We start from the raw sequence: 20,184 nt of genomic DNA on the forward strand, positions 1-20,184 counted from the left end.
GTCCCAGTCCATGACAGAAATTCTCCTTTGACAGGCTCCAACAATTAAAATACAAAACACACTTAACCCTGTAAAACGGGGCTGTCAAACATACGTCCCGTGGGCCAAAACCAGCACGCTATTGGGTGAAATTCGGCCCATGGGATGACTTTGGAAAGTATGAAGATTACAGAGACGACACGAACTGCTATTTTTTAATAAAAGTAACTGCTATTGTGAGTTTATCCACTGTACTGTCACAACTTTTATGCATTTTTTATGTATAAACTGTAAACATTCACAAGGCAGGAGGACAACTGAACCTTCTTCCTTAATAGTTCCCTGTTTAGTTTGTATTGTGTGGTGTGTCACATCAGGTGGTCAAAATCACTACACAGATGTGGAAATTAATGTAAATTTTAAATAATTTCTAGATCTTGACAGGTGTTTTTGATCATAAAGTAAAATTCTATATCATTCAGTTCCAGATGACTAAATGTTGTGTTCCTTTGTTGACACTCTGTGATCTGGAAGTTGTAATGTGCAAATGATAAACTGAGGCTGAATGTTGATGAAGCTGAATTTATTTTTCTTCAGAAATTTCAGGTTGTTCATGATGTTTTGTTAAAAGATAATTCACTAAATGTGAACAAAGTCAGACAAAAAAGAAAAAAAACAAAACAAACGCAAGACAAAATATTACAAAAATCAGACACAAAATGACAAAAAGACACAAAACGACAAAAAATGAGACAAACGATACAAAACAAAACAGAGACAAAAAATTTGACATAATTTACGAAGTGAGAAAAATGTAAAAATGACACAAACAAGATCAAAAATTACTAAAAAGGGAGACAAAACAACAAAAAAGAACACAAGCAAGACAAAAAAAACACAAAATGGCAAAAACGATGTAAAACATCTAATAAAGCGAAACACAAAGTGGCAAAAATGAGACAAAACACACAAGCAAGACAAAAAGGAAACACAAAACGACAAAAACATGAGACAAATGACAAAAATCCGACAAAAGTTAGACAAAAAACAAAAACAAACAAAATATTACAAAAATGAGACACAAAATGACAAAAAAACAATGAACAATCTATTTTACTTTATGATCAAAACAACTTGTCATGGTCTAGAAATGATTTTAAATCTATAGTTTTACTAATTTACAATCTGCAGTTAATGTCTTTTCTGGAATTTTTACACTTTGAGGGCCGGATTGGACCCTCTGGAGGACCGCTTTTGGCCCACGGGCCTCATGTTGGACACCCCTGGCTTAGATGTTTTTACACATTATTTTATTAAGAAAAGCGTATTGCATGATTGCCTTTCTAACATTTAAGACCGCTGGCTTCTTTTGTTAAATAATTTTTAAAAAGTCTGTAGAATACATGTCGATATATCTCAAAGTAAACTCCTTTAGAATCAGAAATGATGGCAAAAAGTCAAACAATATGCATCCTTAGTTGTTCCAGATAGTTGCCGAATATTCACTCTTTTTGCTGCTATTTTCCGCTTTATCTTATTTACAATTGAATATAAATGTTTTGAACCCTTTTTTCATTTTTTTTAAATTTAATTTTCATTTTGAGACTCAACTGTTATTTTATTACTGGAAAAATCATCAGCCCTAGTATCCTTTTCGCTCCTCTTTCAATGTGTGGATCTGCATATTTTCTACATTTTGTTTCTCATATCTTAAAAATCTTTGGATTTCTGACACCTGATTGGATGAAGCAGCTAATTTACTGCAACTCACAAGGATTCGGGGGCTCTTGAAGATAAATTTTCACTTTCTTGTCACAGTTTACAGCTTAAAACTCGAGGAAAAAGCTGTTAGTTTCAGGCTTTAAAGCCACACTGCACCAAGAAAGGAAATGAAACTGCTGATATTTCTCTGATTAACCTCAGACACCAGAAAAGGCTTGTGCTGTATCACCAGTGGTTGCTTTATAGTTACATGACATCTGGATCGCCCCCTTGTGGTTGGTTGCAGTACAGGCCATAAGCCACGCCCACTTCAGGTGAGCAGATGGGATATAACCCAACTCGATTGATTATCTCATCCATTTTTTCCTGCTGGAGTAGGTCTCCATGGTAGCAGGTGAACCAGGACCACCCAGACATCCCTATACTTCCTCCTTGGAGATCATGAGGTGGTCCCAGGCCAGATGAGATATATGATCTCTACAGCCAGGTCTGGATCTACTCCAGTGTCTCCTACTAATTTGATGTGAAAAACTTCCAAGGAAGGCTTCTAGGATGCATTCTAACCCTAAACTACCTCAGATGATCAAAAGGAGCGGTGATTCTACTCTGAGCTCAATCCAGATGTTGGAAAAATGAAATGAACTCCATGACGGATTGAAGAAACGACTGAGACTCTAAACTATTACTAAATTATTTACTGAGGTAATAGATCAAGTGAGAAGCAGGGTCATCTTCTCACAGACTTCCATACAATCAGACTTCCTGTTGCAGCCAGAATGCAGGTTTAAAGTGTTGGCTTCACTTTTCACCCCCAGAAGCTTCATCTGTCTTTAATATTGTGCAGTTTATGAGCGAAACTAGACAGCTACAAGTTCCTGGTGATTTTTAACCCATAAAATGACGTCCAGTGGGAGGAACTGGTGATTCATTGTTCAAATTTTACTTTTCATTCAAACCTCGTTCAGTTTGTCTCAGTGTGATCCTCATACAGATTTAATGAAGAGTTTGAACAAGCCAGTACTGTCAGTCAGTAATTAATCATAGGAAAGGTATATGTTGGAATTAAGGATCAAACACTTCATCAGTTTGTCAAAAAAATGTCAAAAATTGTGAAAATACGCATCAATATTTTCTCATTTCTCTTGTCCCAAACCCAAACTTTAGAATAACTGAAAAAATGCTGCAGCTACAGACCAGATACAACACGTAGACGATGTTTAGTGGGATTTTTTTTTTTATTGTTATTAGCAATTAAACAGTATGATTTCTACAAACGCAAGAATTGATCACCAATAACAAAAGGGTTGCACATCTGTGAGACCTTTGTTTGGATATTCTTGGAAATAGACATATAAGGGGATGTTATAAATAAATGTATCGTACAATTTGAGGTATGCAGAGTAGCTTTGAGAATACAAATATGTCCATGCTTCACTCCCAGTGGTTAACACACACTCACACATCCACACACACACAGGCACACAGTTTAATCAGGGGAGCGATTAACCGAACACGGATTGCAACATCTGTATCAGACCTTTGAAGTTACGAGGAGAAATGAGCGAGACATTAAAAGTACAACTGAATTTCACACGTCGTTTATGTCTCTTCCCCTTCTTTTTTTGCCTCTTCAAAAGTTAGTGAGATTACAAAAAACCGAAAAGCCTTTCCAGTCCAAATTCTCCATACATTCTCCTTCACTTTATCAAGAAAAACGCTCCCTTCCTTTGTACTGCAACTTTAAAAAAGCTGCTTTTTTAAATTCTGTGCCCTTATAATCCCGTTAAAATGAGCACAAATGAGGAAAAGCAGATGCATATTAAACGGCAGCGACACAAACCCATGAACCCTGTGATAAATTATCCACTGTTTCACAATAAAAGCCTTCGGTAATTTACAAACGATTGAAAAGTCCTCGCTTTGGTGAACGTAGCTCGACGAGAAAAAGCTGAGATTGATCAATGTCCCTTTTTTTTCCTTTTGACAATAAAAATAATTGAAAATGTAATGACGATAGGCCTTTAAAGTTTCATTACAGCTTGATATGAACACGAGACGGTCGCATCTCGAGTCTGAAAACCGTCTCCGAAGACAAAACGAGGTTCAGCATTCCCAACGAGAAGACAGAGTTACACACACAAATTAAAACATGTACGTTTACACACACGCACGCCGTGACATCATGAGTCAGCACTATGACATCACCAACACCGGCTTCTGACATCATCATGCGCTTCGTCTTTTCTCTTTGATTGCATCGGCTCTTTTTTCTTTTTTTTTTTAAGTTCTGTTCGTGAATACAAAGGTTTTTCTGTGTCTTTTTGATTTTTTTAAATTCCACTAGAAAGTTTTAATATTGAAAATCCAGGATTATACGTTAAAATTCACAGAGATTTAAAAAAATAAATACGTGTTTAAGTAAAAGACGGAAAGAAAAGGTCATGATAACAGCGTTTATAGTCTCATTGAGGGGGAATCGTTTTTTTCTTTTTACATAAACCATTAACACGTGAGCACATGGATTAAAACACTAAAAACATCTGGCAGGTAGCTTCAGTCATCAATCATGTCTGTCTTTAAATACAACTCAGAGGGAAGCTGAAGACCTTAAACTAGGCCTCAGGAACCCTTAAACCAGGGGTGTCAAACTCATCTTAGTCCAGGTTCCACATTCAGCCCAATTTGATCTCCAGTGACCAGTAAAATCACAGCATAATAACCTATAAATAACCACAGCTCCAAAGTTTAATCACAGGTATCTGGAACTGAAGAATATAGTATTTTACTTTATGATGAAAACAACAAAGTCAGACAGCAAAAACCCACCAAAAACAAAATATTACAAAAACGAGACAAAAAAAACGACAAAAACGAAAAAAAAATGGCAAAATATGAGACAAACGACACAAAACAAAACAAGAGAGACAAAAACTTGGACAAAAAAGTTACAAAGCAACAAAAAAGGGCAAACAACATAAGCAAGACAAAAAAAACCCACAAAACGTCAAAAACGATATACAAATCAACGAATAAAGCAAAACATAAAATGACAAAAATGAGACAAAATGACAAGTGAGAAAAAATGACAAAAAATGAGACAAACAAAAACAAGACAAAATATTCCAAAAATGAGACACAAAATGATAAAAGAACAATGAACAATCTAGTATTTTACTTTCTGTTCAAAACAACTTGTCATGGTCTAGAAATGATTTTAAATGTATAGTTTTACTAATTTACAATCTGCAGTTAATGTCTTCTCTGGAAGTTATACACTTTGAGGGCCGGATTGAACCCTCTGGAGGACCGCTTTTGGCCCACGGACCGCATGTTGGACACCCCTGCCTTAAACCCAATAAAGGGTAAATCCAGCCACCAACCGGCCAGCAGGTCCATCTCACAGCCAGAAAACCAAACAAAATTTTACAAAAAATGACATCGTTACGGTCAGCTCTTATCCAACCAAATGTGATTTTACACAAAAAAGTTCCAGATTTTTCTTCACGTTTATATTTTCTCTCTACACAGGAAGAAAAACAAAAAAATGTGTGAAAATGTGCACGAGCATGCCTCCCGACATGACAGGAAAATGAGAAGCAGACGTTGTACAGAGCACAGATACACAAAGATAATGGGTTTAGCCCTTGGTGTGAAGAATCCGTCGTCCACGCCTTCCCTTCAGACGAGGTGAGCAGCTGAACTGAGCAACGAGAAACTTTTAATGTCCATCGGTGGCAGAAAGAGACCCTCGACTCTCTACAAACTAGTCAAGGGATCTGGTTTGTATTTGCATCTTCTTCATGAGGTGGTCGAATTCCAAACCTTTCAACTAATTATTACGCAAAAGGGTCACAGCACAATGTTCCATAGATGATAAACACCCACTAAGTTCACTGTACAAAAGGCTTCAGCTCAGCTAAGATACGTGGATTTTTACTCCTAAGGCCCGATCACACCAGAAACACAGCGTCCACACGTCTTATGGCTCTTTTCCACTAGCACCTACTCGCCTCGACTCCACTCTCTGAGGTTTTCCATCAGGACGTAATACCTGTACCAGCTACTATTTTAGTACCTACTGGGACTTGGTTCCAAGCGAGCTGAGTCGAGCTGATAATGTGACGTCTACAGAGTGCAGGCCACTGATTGGACAATTGGACTGGTTGTATCTGACAAAAAGCCACAGACTGAGCAGCAGGTGTACCATCACCTCCATGTCCTCCATTGTTGTTTCTCAAATGATGTTAAGGGACTTCCGGCCTGCCGTGCTGTGACGAAGCCAAACATGTTGAGGTGGTACTCAATGGTAATGGAGAACCACGTAAACCGAGTCGAGTAGGTGCTAATGAAAAAGCGCCTTTCATGGAACATTTGGATTTAGAAAGAAGGCAGGGTTAGTTAGGCTCACTGCGTCCATCAGAACAGCTCCGCAAGCTTCTAGTTTCTCTTTCTCTGCTTGCTCACATCTTCTTCTTGGGATTTTACATCATGTCATCCAATTTAAAGTTACCGAAGAGAGTGGAGAAGCTGTCAGGTTAGCAGGTAAGTCGCTAACGGGGCAATAGCTTCACAAAAGTCATCCAAAGGAGCGACACAGTCGATCAGCTATGATAGCTTCCTCCACATTGGCAACACAAAAAATGTGCATTTACTTGATTTTATTGTGAAATGCTGGTGTGACTGGGCCTTTATGGCAGCAGTTTGAGTTGCTGTGAGTACTGTTTTCTCTCAAAAATGGCTTTTTTTCTGTTTATCTACCGTGATTAAAGCCTTAAAGTGACCAGATGATGGCTAACAGATTTACTTTGAAGTCCAATCACAGCCAGAGAAAGAAACGATGTCCAACCTTTAGGTTACAAACTGGCCAGCTAAAGGATAAATATGTTGTCAGCTAAGTATACACAAAACTCTTACAGGGCTCAGTAATGTTAATATCATTATTATTATTATTATTAGGTTAATTTCATACAAAAGCAACTCGTTTGGTTTTAAATACTTTTATAAATACAAAGACAAGCAAACCGTCTGCCTCGGCTCTCCGTCATCCAGATGAACCCAGAGCACTCGAGGACTTGGAGGACATAGCAATGAAACTCAAGGATGATTCAAAAGATCTGACTAAGAGGATATCCTTCAATAAAAGTCACAGCGAATACCCAGCAGTCTGTAAACGGCTTCTTTTTTTGCGCTTTTCATGTGGCGATGTGTCTTCCCTTTACAAAGAATGGCTGGAATTTCTCTTTTTTCAATCCAGAGTGACGATGAGGGAATCGATCGGCTGAACTCAAGATGAGGTTAATGTTTGGTGGAGGGGGGATGAGTGCCACCCTGTGAGGCTCAGATCAAACCTCTTCCTCTTCTGCCTCGCTTCATCCCGTCTTCAGCTTCTTAACGTCTTCTTCCTCCGTCTTCCCTTCACACTGTCACTTCGTTCTTACTCCCAGTCCGCAGTCCCTGTCCTCCTCCTCCTCCGGGGATGAAGTGCAGCTGTTCGATGGTGTTCTGCCTCTTGCTGGCGAAGGCCATCCGCCGGGCGTTGGGGTGACCTCCGGACGAGCCCCCTCCGCCGTGGCCGCCGTGGGAGTCCCAGCCGTGCACGCCCATCCCCGACATGGCCGAGCCGCGGTCGTGGTCGTGTCCCGGCGTCGGGTGGGAGTTCATCTTGATCATGTGGTGGCGGTCCATGGATGGTGTGACACAGATGTTCTGCTGCGACTGGGCCTTCTGGTGGTGGCTGAGCCGGCCCATGGTGGGAACCATGCCGCTGCCTCCTCCCCGCTCGCCTCCGCCCAGCAGCAGCCCCATCGCCAGCAGACGGTCCTCCAGGCGGTCCGGGGAGACCAGGAGCCTCTCATGGGACCTGGAAACAGAATGGTTCAGCACTAGACAGTAACTCATGCTGCTCTGCTTTACATCATGTTGTTATTTTGCATTTATGATTCAGTATTCCTGGTAACTCATTTTCACTACAAATCTATCAAGATAATCAGATCGTGTTGTGTCACATTTATGTATGTATTACTTGCTGAAAAGTTTAAAAGGAAAGGAATCTTTAACAAAAACAGGAAAAACAAGAAAAGCACTCAGAGAGCTCAAGACTCCACCAAGGCTGTTCATTCCCTGACCTTGCACTGAGCACACGCGTGTTATGCATGTGTACGTTATGTACGGATACCGAATCACGTGACTCAAATATGACATTGTGTTCACATGCTCAATCCTCTTTTCCTGTTCACAATCTGTCTAAAATAAGTTAAACATCTAGGATGGCTTAGAAGGGTTCCAAAAATGACTAAAAACAATTAAAACTCCAAAATGACTCAAATTTGACCTCATAAAATAAGTCTGTTCTCTAAATGTTGTCAAAATTTGTCAAAAATGACCCAAAATATGAGCAAAATGACTAGAAATTACTCAAATTAGTCCAGAACTTGCTAAAAATCCTCCAGAACTGTTCAAAACCTGTCCAAAAATGAGTTAAACATCTAGGATGGCTGAGAAGGGTTAAAAAATGACTAAAATGGGCCCAAAATGACTTTAAAATGTCTTCAAACTATTAAAATTGTCCTTAAAAAGTAGGAACTATTCACAGTTACAGTTTTACAAACATTCGTGGTCCTCAGCCGTGGATTTGTAGTAGGATCACAATTGTGTGATCATCAGCAGGCAGCTGATGTAGTGTTCACTTCTTGTCATGGTTACAGTGATGCTGTGCTGCTATCTCACAGTGATACAGAAATCTTTAACCAATCTGTGGATCCAGACTATAAGCTGCATCACTGCCAAAATCTAATCACTTGGTCCTTGTGTCATTTCTGACCTTCCCTGGAAATTTCATCCAAATCCGTTAGTCTGTTTTTAAGTAACGTTGCGAACAGACAGACAGACAGACGGACGGAAGGAAAGAAGGATTCATGTACGCCGATCATCACACAACTCTGCAGCATTCCTTTTCGGCCAAAACATTTGTCAGATTTTCAACTTTCCGCTGCATTCTGTCTGGAAATGTAACTAAATCTAACCATAAAATCCAGATAATTCATCCAAATCACTTCATGCTGCACATCTCATTTAAGAAAGCAGGCAAATCTAACCGTAAAAACTAAAACTTCTGCATTCCACACAACAACTGAGAGTCACCAGCAGCTCTGTGACTTTTCAGCTGAACTGCAGGCTGTGTTTTTTACACTGAAAGGAAACAGGAGTTCTCTCTACTTCTAGCAAAGCTGTGCTGTTTGTATGGAGGTGCAGGACTTTATACTGCAGTGAGAAATGAGGAGCAAAAAGACACCCAGAAACTGCCTGGGGTTAAGACACAAAGAGTTTAGGTGAATTTTTCTACAGTGTTTGGAATAGAGAATGTTATATCATTTTTTTTAACTATAATTTAAAATTCTACTTGCACTGAGTCATTACAGTTACAGTTTTTCCAAGAAAATAATTCCTTCCTGCATTAAAATGTGATTCTAGATCTATGCAGTCCGACCCTCTGATCAGATATTCCAGTTCAAACATGTGAAACTGTTTTTAATTAATTCATCATGAATCCTATTTGCAAAATCTGTCATCCATCTGTCACATGCCGAGGATCTGGTCCCAGAAGAAGTACGTGGAACGTATTTGAGTTGAGATAAAAGTTTTCAGACTGAGAGTGGACTTTCTCTGTTATGTAAATTTAATATCGTCCCATTGTCAGACTCCTGAAACTTTAATGAAACCGTCCTTCTCTGTGACATTTATAAAATATGACTCCTGTTTTTCCTTTGTGGGATTTTCTTCGTGTCACCTGAAATAATCTGATCTCTACTTTCTCTTTACTATTTCATATCATGGTCTCACCTGCGGAGCGTCTGTGACGTGGAGCTCCTGCTGGTGTTCATCATGGCTTTGTAGTACTGGTGTTGCTGGTTCTTGGACAGGCGGGACAACGTGTTTCCCTCCCCGAAGGCTAGCAGCTGGTCCTGGGACCGGACGCGGCGCGGCGGCCTGTCGAAGGAGGAGCTGGTGTACTGCGACTGGGCCGGCAGCGGGTACGGGTTGGGGGTGGAGGCCGGGATGTGGAGGTGAGGCCGGGAGCCGTGGAGGGGCAGCGTACCTCTGGAGCCCAGCGTGTAGTCGCCTCCGTAGGGCAGGTGGTGCTGCGAGGAGTGGAAGGAGGGCGGGGCGTTGTTGGAGCGACGCTTGGAGGAGTAGTAGCCCGAATACTCGTCCAGTTCTTTCTCTGATTCAACAAAACAAAGACAAAAATGTATGACGTAATTGAAAAGCTTCTTTATTTATTCATTTATTTATTCGTTTCTAGAAACGTCTTCCAGAGAAGTCCGGCTGATTTCTCCTGAAGCTCCTACAATCACCAGGACCTGGATGAGTTTGTTGTGGTTTCAATGTTTATTGTTCAGTTCCAGATTTATGAATATCTGAAGACATCTGGTGTCAAAGGTCCATGAATGAAACTTTGTGCATCTAATGACTCAATTACACACCTGTCCACCACGTAGGCATGACAGAATGGATGTTTTGGCATCTATAATGCGTTAAAAACTTGCTTTGGATTTCTGACAGTCCAAAGCTTAAAGATATTCAAGTTACAATGACAGAAAAAAAGGTGGAACCAGCTTAGAAAAAGGGTTGAAATGATTAATTGGTTGTCAAATCTGAGAGGTTTTTTTTTTCCTAATCAACCAATCATTTCATCCTAAACAGCCACAGATTGATCAGAAAGGATGTTAATCATCCTTTGGGACTATAAATCATCCTCTACTCTGTATGGGGCTAAATCTCACTGGATTTTGACTAAAATTGCATATAGTGAAAAAAGTGAAAAATAGCCCACTTAAGCCCCTAAACTTGAACAGCTGTCATAATCTATTTACAAAAATGACACCACGGTTCCTGAACTAATCATGTGTGACTTTCAGTTTTGTCAGGAAACAATCAAATCTAAGCTAAAAATCTGAATATTCAATCAAAATCACTTTACTATTCCCAAAAATAAACAGTGTGCTGTGACTAGATTCTGTAAAAAACTAAATATCTGTCCTCCTCAGCCCAACTGTGAAGCCGTTAGGAACTCATGATCACAACCCAAACATTCAGGAACTTCTAGGCTGAACTGCAGGCAGTGTTGGAAGGAGAAATTCAAGTAGTAAAACATCCAATGCACAAGTAATCAAACAAAATCAATTATCCTGTTTTATGATTTATGACATAACTGTGTCATGCTGCACAGAAAACATTTTGGAGTTATTTCTACTTCTAGCTAGAGCTGCAGGACTTTACATTACAGCAAAAACACGACCCAACCAGAAACCGCTTGGAGTTCTAAGGGTTAATTTTCCTTTGCCAGGTTGAAATAAAGCAAAAAAAATCGGATCTTGATAAAACAATCCCCCAGTCTGTTTAGTATCTGCACTGGATCTTCCTCGACAGAAAGACATCGTGTCATGAAAGTGTGGATGAAAGCGGTGAAAAAGCTCAGAGCAGCTTAACACCTGCTTAGGAATATCACATAATGCGATCAAATGCTTCTGCTGAATGGAAATGAACCTCGAAAGACGACGGGGAGAGAAAAGAGGATGGAAAAATGGTAGAAAAAGAAAAAAGGAAACAAAAGAAAAGCAGAAGTGAGGTGGAAATGGTTACGTGAAGTAGGAAGAATGAAAAACCTGCCTTAAGAGAACCCAAAAGAGATGGGAGAAAGATGGAAAAAGGAAAGGTAAAAGGAGGTGATCCAGTCAGAGGAGGACGAGAGGAGAAGACAGAAGGCGAGAATGGATAATGCAAAAGAGAGAGATGCTGGATACTGCATGAAGCATAAAGGAATAAAAGGTAAAAGAGAGAGAGAAAGAGCACGAGATAAAAACTAAAGTGTAACAGAAGCAGAATGAGGTGAAAATAAAGAAACAGAAACAGTTAGTGTGATTAACAGTGAAATCCAGTGTTTCTGTGCTTTCTGCTCCACAGCCCTCTTTAATCTTCAAAGCATTTCCATGGAAGCAGCTCCCCAAGAGCCAATTTAAAGCTGACCTTTAACCAGCCACCTCTCTACCTCTTCCTCCCTCTCAGGTCTCTTCCCCTCCTTCTATTTGTTCCTTTGTCTCCTCTCTTTTCTCTCCTCTCTCTGCTCTTTCGTTCTTCTCTTGCCATTCCTCTCATGTTCTCTCCCTCTCTCTGTTTACTCCCGTCCTGTAAGGCCAAATTATCTCGAGGTTTCTCCCCGGCTCCAGACAAAGAAGCCTTTATCGGCGTCCTTTCTGCAGCGCCGCATGGGGAACTGCATCAAAAGCAGCAGGTTTCATACGACGGCTGGTGAGAGGCCGTGTTCCCTCTCTTTGTGTCACAATAACAGTTTTAGTCTGCGGTAGAAGGGCTGTTCCACCACAACTCACATCCAGGGTGGGTTTTACCTTAATAATCAGACCATTAAATGTACTGCTTTAATCTGGTGCAGCAGTGATTCAGTCAGGTTTACGGTTTTTCTGTTGATGCTATCAGAGTCTTGGAAGTAAAATCATTTCCCACAAAAGAAATCATATGATGCCACATAAAGAGGCAGGTTCTGCTCAAGGTTTCTTCCTGTTAAAGGGTGTTTTTCTTGCCACTGTCTGCTGAGGACTATCTGGGGGTTCATATGGGTTCTGGAAAGCATCTTGAGACAATTTGACCTGTAATTGGCGCTATAGAAATAAAACTGAATTGAATTTGGGCAGTTTTGGAATAAATAAAACACAAACCTGCCATCACAGACTCAAACATACCTCACATCTCAAGTGCTCGCTATAAAGGACCCAAATTCATTGTGGCTAAAATATGTGGAGTTTTATTTTGAAATTACATCTTGTGTTTTATGTTGCCATTTCCTGTTATAAAGGGAGTTTATTTTGAAAGGTCGCTTAAGTAAACGGTTAACGGTTACTAGAACATAACAGAATATTGTAATGGACTGATATTGTTGTTGATGTTGAGGTTTCAATGTTTATTGTTCAGTTCCAGATTTACCTAATGTCAGTGAACGTGCCATGTTTAGTTAACTCACCTCTGATTGGCTGAGAGTCAGCAGTAGAGAGAGCTGGGAACGGTGGCTAATTCTGGAGCTAAGTTATGGGGTTTTTCTAGTTATTCTGGCGTTGGCTACGGTCCACAGTATCCTGTGTGAAGGTTCAATAAACCAGCAGAGAACCAGATAAAGTCTCACTCATTCATCACAGAGGGTCGCTACAATATGTTGACCTGTTTTTACAACTTGATCCATGTTGGTCGGTGTTTCTTCCTGTTCCCAGTGTTTTATTCTATCTAATTTCACTTCCATGGAGACGGCTTTCCTTTTCTTCCAAGCATCAGAAGAGTCTGACTTACGCTGGGAGCCATAATGAAGGATAAAAAGTTAGTGAATGTAGCACAATCCAAGGTGGAGTACAACCAGAGAATGGAAACAAAGCTGTCTGATAGCGCCATGTGACGACGAATTCATCTGCTCCGCTTGTCAACTAGTTCCACGTAACCAGTTCTGATGTAATGATGAAACGCTGTAGGTCGAGGACGTCGTAAACCGAGGACTCCTGTATTATTATTAAAGAAAAGTGTCCTAAACTAATAAAATTACTTTGTAGTGCTAAATAGGTATTTACTTTTCAAAGAAGCTCTACAGTTTATTCATTTTGCCAGGCATAAGACGGCTTCATGGGCATGAAAACTGACAGGTCAAGGGCAGGAACAAGCATAGCTTGAAGTAACAGGAAGACGAGCTGGTCATTTTTCAGAATAAAACACTGTGCAGACTATTGGAAATAAAATAATAAAATAAAACGTTTTTATTCTTTCTGTATCAAAATGACCCCGGTGGTTGGGGGCTGCCGCCCTATGTGGTCATTTCCTCCGTGGATTTTGGAATTCATTCTTGTAATTCCAGCTGTTCGTTAAAGCTCCTGCCTGTAGCTTTGGTTTGGTAGCTTTCAGACTGTGGGACATTCTTCACAACATTGTCACACTGTATGGATTTGCATTTGCCTGCACCTTTGATGCAGCTCGACTGATCCAGTTTCCTTTTGCACGCTGTTACACCTCACTGTTATTATGCCTCATTTTCCCTCGTCCTTAGGAGGCATCCATACCCAGGAAAGAAAAGAAAGAATCGTGTTTTCAACTGTCCAACTGTCTATGAACGACTCATCTGGGATGTGCAGTTCTGTCTGAAAAATTCATCAAATTTAAGTTTAAAATTCTGCTATTTCATTATTTTATTCCACATGTCTCACTTAAAAATGCATAAAATAAAGAGTTTGCTTTAAAGTGGTTCTAGAAAAAACTACAGATTCTGTGCTGCTTAAGTCACTCAGCTGTGACCAACATGACACAAATTAAAGGACTTTTCGACTGAACTGCAGGCAGCATTTAGACAGAACAGAGAGGACACGAGTATGGAAACAGAAAATCTAAGTAGCATCAAATCTTTACGAGGAATCCTCGTGTTTACAATCAAGACCTGTGGGCACTGGTGTTATACACACTGATTCCAGGTGTTTGCTATTAATGTCAAATAAATAACAAAAGAATTTAAACTTTGTCTTTTTTTGACGATTTATGACATTAAAATTGTGTCTTACTGCACAGAGGACCTTTAGAAAATTGTGTAGTTCTTGAGGAAAAATGAGCCCACAGTAGGAAAAATGTGAACAAAAGTCCTTGAGTTGAAGCAAACCCGTGCCTTTACAACTACCATTCTTCTTCTTATAATAATAATAATAATAATAATAATAATAATAATAATAATAATAATAATAATAATAATAATAATAATAATAATAATAATAATAATAATTATTATTATTATTATTATTATTAATAATAATAATAATAACAATAAAATAAAAATTCGGTGACGTTTTCAAACTAGTCTAGTAAAGTTTGCACCCTGACAACAAGGACTCTACTCTGATGTCAAACTAATATCCAGTGACTGTACTAGACTTCCCTGTGCTTTATTCAACATGTGGAAAGGATTTCTAATTATCCAGGGAAAGGCTGTGTGCAACCATGCTGCAGACGTATAGCTGTCTGTAAATTAATTTGCTCAGTCATTCGAGGCGGTGCAATTAACAGACAAGAGAGGAGCAGCAAAACAAAGAGAGAAACGTGGCAGCTAAACTGCAAAGGAAAAATTAATGAATTAGAGGATCTGTTTCCAGCTCGGATTTCTCTCATTTTTGATGATCGAATCCATCCTGTTTCATGAATGAAGAGAGGAAACGAGGTGAAGGTCTCAAAATGACTGGAAGCCTTTTCCAAAACGCTGCGTCGTCTCATTGAAGCGTTTTCTGCTTTTGATTGAATTGAAATAATAAAGAACCTCATCTGGACTGAGCTTTCACCTCATTGCTGCTTCCATGTACAGCACAGACGATCCCCCACGTAGGAACCATCCATCACCGGCCTGCAGAGGAGACTCCCCTCCCCCTGCAGTCCTCAGCAATCACAGGCCGAGAGGTAGAAGCCCAGAGAGGGAGGGAAGCTTTTCTCTTCCCGTCGACGGCAGCCAGGCCTCTGCAGACCGACCGGCCGGCCAACGCCCCTTCCCCTATCGCTGCATTTCTCCCCTACAACCCTTCTTTCTCTTTCATTCTTCTCTTTCATCTGTCTTCCTGAATATCTTTTTTCAGTCCCTCCAGGAATTCCTGATGTTACGATCACAACAATTAACGCAAATTCAACTAATTCCATGAATTATGCACCACCTTGCAATTTTGTCCAATCACCGCAACTTTTCTGCAATTTTGCCCCGCCTCCCATCAGTTCCACCAATCACAGCAAACGTAATGCATGTACGTCACTGAATTCACTTCACTGACATCAGGTAAATCTGGAACTGAACAATAAACATTGAAACCTCAACATCAACAACAATATCAGTCCGTTACAATATTCTGTTATCTTCCAGTAAAATGATTCATACATGCATGAAAGTCGTTGGTGTTCATGACTTTATGAAGAACTGATCGATATCGTGATGCACGGAACGGATTTGGTTACAGTTTCACCAGAGCTCCGACTTACAGAGAAAATCGACTTCCATCAATCTGAAGGAACAGAACTCCAGCATAAGTCAAGGACCCCCGTAGTCTGATTTTGGGGATTATTTTAAAGATAACATGCCTTTCAAACCTGCTAACAGGTGCAGTGGTTCACAAGGTTAATTCCAGTTTCTTTTTACTTTCCATCTTTTGTTCTTTCATCTTGTCTTCATCTCCTCCACTGCCTAAATTCTCCCTCCATCAGTTTCTCCTTTTCTGCGACGGTTTGTGGAACTTATTTTTACCTAGAACAGTTTCCAGACAACACTGAGATGGTTGCTGGGCTCTGAGGCTGAGTCACAGATCTGCTGGTGGCCGTTCCTGCTGCCATAAACTGGATTCACTGGAGAATCGGCAGCTTGAAGGTCCGACTAACCAGACCACAGAGAGACAAATACTTGGAAGGGCAGTCATGTGGTGGGAGGAGGTCATTTACAGCAGAGATATGCTCAGGTACTGGAGTGAGCAAAATCTAAACCAAAATCTGGGTTCTCTTAAAAGGCCAGTCTTTGCTAACCACAGAAATATAACCACAGAAATATAAAGATGCCCAAAGTTTGGTCTCAAAGGACTAACTTAACATCAGTGAGGAGAAAATCACAGCAGATGTTGTCATCAAATATTTTATATATGAAATCCAGTTTACTAGGAATAGGGAAAACTACTCAGCCTTTAAAAAGAGCGGTGTGTTTTTTGTTGATTTGAAAGAGCTCTCTAAATAAAAAAAGGAAAAGAAGAAATGATGGTATCATACTGATGTTTGAAAGATGTGGGAGTTCCCTGCAGGCACAAAAAAGATGCTTTAAACATATAGAATCTGTAGGATCCAATGCAGCTGGAGCTTAGGGATTAAAAGTCCAGATATCTCTGATGTCTCAAATCTCTCTCTTTTTAAACTTCATGGACATGTAGAACCAAAGTGTAGCTCTATAAATGTATACTTCAACATCTGCATCTTTACCAGTTCATTACTAGAATACGCTTCCATGATTTAACCCTCTAAAACACACCAGAAGATTTGAAAAAATGTTATCTTTAAAAAGAAAATCAGTCACCAAAATGGCCCCGTTGGTCAGCCAGAGACGGTAAAAACAGAAAGAATTAAACTAATCGTTCCATTCTAATCACTATTTTGCAGTCAGAGCTCAAACTCCAAAGTCTGGTATCTCTGAATCCATTTAATTCAATTATCAATCCAATCATATCCAGGCTTCTGGAGTGCAAATGTTTTAATTGAGAGCAAATGTTTTATTCTCACTAATCTTGTAAAATTAATTATTTGTATTTTTTATGTTTATGTTTAACCCTTGTATCGTCCTGCGGGTCAAAATTGACCCGTTTTAAAATTTGAAAATGTGGAAAAAAAATATATTTTTACAGTAAAACTTCTGATGTCCACATTTTCAACATTTTTGGGAAATCTTTGAGCATTTTTGGGTAGAAAAAAAGAAATGTAAAAATTATTCTGAAGAACATTTACAAAAAAATCTGCCAAAATCAACCAATTTTGGTTGATTTTTGTGAATGTTCTTAAGAAAATATTAGAAGTTTTACTGATATATATGTAATCACTTTAGATATTTTTAGGATTTTTTTAGAAGATTTTTACTATTTTGTTTTTGAAAATATTTACAAGAATTTTCTTGCTAAATTTGGGTGATTTCTAAATATTTTTTTAAAAAAAACTTTTAAGGGAAACTTTTAAGGAATTATTGGAATTTTCTTCCCCAAAGGTTTTGCAAATTTTCTGAAATTTTGGGAATTTTTTTGCAGAATTTTTGGATTTTTTCAGACAAGGAAACAGTATTTTTTAGTGCCCATAAATGAAGACAACAGGAGGGTTAACTGTATGTACTGCCATTCTTGGCTAGGTCTCGCTTGTGAAAGAGCTCTCAATCTCAATGGGTTTTTTATCTGGTTAAATAAAGGTTAAATAAAATAGAAATATTTTTCTAGGCCTATCTTCCAACAGGCTGAACACAAACGTCCTGACGGCCCGTTATCCCGACAACGCTGCTCACTGCTGCTGTAGATGTGTTTATTGTTGGACGTGACGACAGCGGATGTTGCAGTGTGCACACATTTGACATCATATCTGGGCGGTAATGGCAGTAAATTCAAGTAAAATACAGACTTCAGTTATCCTGTGCGAACTGTACATAAGACTGCACGTAAACACTGTAGCACCAGAAGATTCCTGTGAGGCTGTTTCACCTGGAAGCTCTCTGTGGTCCTGAATAATCAATTAGCCCCACTTGCCCTCCCCTTCATCTCTCCCTCAGGCATTTCTCTTCGCATCCTTTGTTCCCTCTCCTGCATTCCTACTCTTTCTCCATCCCTTCATCTCACCTAGCTTCTTCAGGGAGCTGTAGCGGCTGATCTCCGGCTTCATGGCCGCCTCATAGGACGGCGGCAGCTGCGCCAGGTTGTGGAAGGAGTGGGAGAAGGACGGGTGGCTGCTGTTGTGCCTCATGCCCCCTCCGATGATGCTGCCGCCGCCGCCTCCGGGGCCTTTGCTGCTGCTGGAAATCAGGGTGGGCCCGGAGGAGAGCTGTGGGGTGTTGTTCATACGAGGTCCACGCTCTGGAGAGAGGCAGAAAAAAAAAAGAAGCAGGAGATAGAAGGAATGGGGGAAAAGGTTGGAGATGAAAAGAAAAGAGGAAGAGATGAACGAAAAAGAAGGAAAAGTGGATGCAAAGAGGAGAAAATGAAGAATAAGAAACAGAGGAAGAAGCTAGTTAGCAATCATCAAACACAGGAAGTGTCTTTGAGCTCCATGGCGACCATCTATAAATACAACTCTACTCTGTTGGTCCGTTTCTCCGACACAAACATGTCAGCCACATGTAAATACACAGAAATACACGGAAGGATTCTAGATAGACACACATTCAATATTTATGCAAAGTACAGAAGCAGCACATCGATCAATACACAGAGAAATGATTTGTCTTATGTAAGATTAGCGGCATGGGGGAGGGTCTGTTTTGCAACACAAATAATCATATCAATGACATCAGAAAGTATGCGAGTACATTCATATCTTCCAACCAGACGGCACTTTGAATGACCCAACATGTAGGAGCGCTCAGCAGCGACCCGACATGTGTGGGTTTGGCACATTTAAAACCAAAAAGATCCAACAGATAACATCTGAAATCCACAAACTGCCCATTGCTGGACTGCTGGGTGTCAGCAGAAGATGGAGGACAGGTTTAAATATGTAAGAAAAAACACAGTTAAAGTACAATTAAAGGTTGCGTAACTGTGGCCATTTGTTGTTGTTTGTTGTTTCCTGTCTTAGAGATAGACGCAATCAATGCCGAGTCCATTTGGGGTGGTAATGCTATGGGCTGCCATCTTGTTAAGATAATACTGGACATATACTGGTCAGTAATGGGCAATAATGGCCAATGATGTCTCTGTTAAGTGCCACCCAGGGAACACACACCACATCGACTTCTGCACCGTGAACGTTGAACACACACGGCTGGGAAAAAGCAATGCTAGCTCTGAGATCACGTGGTCTGGAGAAAACACACACAAAAGGCGTTAAATACTGAACCAAATGCAGCGTTTTTCTGGTGCCGGGATGCAGGATTAGCCTGGTAATTTCCATGAGTGGAAGGTAATTGATTTCTCTCTTCTTTTTTGGAACACCTACGATGGCTGACAAAGAGGTTTGATAATGGTGTCCTGGAAAAATGAACTTTTGCTCAGTGTGTTCAGAGAGTCTGACTCAGAGCTGAAGTGTTCTCATATTCTCCCAAAGGCTGTTAACTTTAGCCAACACAGGAAGAGTGAAAATAAAAGAAACCGAGGGCAAAACATCCATCAAACGTCTGAAATCTCACCTTTATAGCCAAAAATACCAATAAAAGGCCATAAATTAACTAAAATCATCAGAGTTTATGGCAATAGATACAATAAAAGCACAAATGTGTGATTTTTCTGAGCAACCTTCATGTCTTTAGCTTTTTGTCAAAGCAAACCTCACTATAAAGGAGTGTACTTTAGCAAAGAATAGCAAATGGTGCTTCTAAAGTGATAAATTTGAGTGAATTATTTACTTTGTTTGACCCGCTAATCCAGGAATGTCAAACTCATCTTAGTCCAGGTTCCACATTCAGCCAAGTTTGATCTCCAGTGGACCAGATCACAAAAGTCACAGTATAATAACCTATAAATAATCACAACTCCTAATGGTGCTGTTGTTCACAAAATGACAAAAATGATACACAAAATGAATAAAGCGAACACAAAATGACAAAAATAAGACAAAAAACACAAGCGGCACAAAAAGGAAACACAAAATAACAAAAACTACAAAAAAAAAATGACAAAAAATGAGACAAGTGACACGAACCAAAACAAAAAAAAGAGAAAAAATTTGACAAAAAAGTTAGAAAGTGACAAA

General features: G+C 39.8%; 1 protein-coding gene across 2 annotated transcripts in view; it reads right to left on the minus strand.

The window, feature by feature from the left end:
- Nucleotides 1-2,917: 2,917 nt before the first annotated feature.
- The window catches only part of shisa7b (shisa family member 7), a 68,777-nt gene continuing 51,510 nt past the window's right edge, over nt 2,918-20,184 (minus strand). For both annotated transcript variants that reach the window (XM_023264195.3, XM_023264196.3), the window contains 3 exons: nt 18,117-18,350; nt 9,541-9,922; nt 2,918-7,561 (listed from right to left, as the gene is read on the minus strand). In XM_023264195.3, the coding sequence (XP_023119963.2) occupies nt 7,117-7,561; nt 9,541-9,922; nt 18,117-18,350 (1,061 nt within the window). In that variant the 3' untranslated portion in view covers nt 2,918-7,116. The remainder of the gene's footprint in view (nt 7,562-9,540; nt 9,923-18,116; nt 18,351-20,184) is intronic.

This window comes from Amphiprion ocellaris, chromosome 15 (genome assembly GCF_022539595.1).
Source record: "Amphiprion ocellaris isolate individual 3 ecotype Okinawa chromosome 15, ASM2253959v1, whole genome shotgun sequence".
NCBI classification, from domain to species: domain Eukaryota; kingdom Metazoa; phylum Chordata; class Actinopteri; family Pomacentridae; genus Amphiprion; species Amphiprion ocellaris.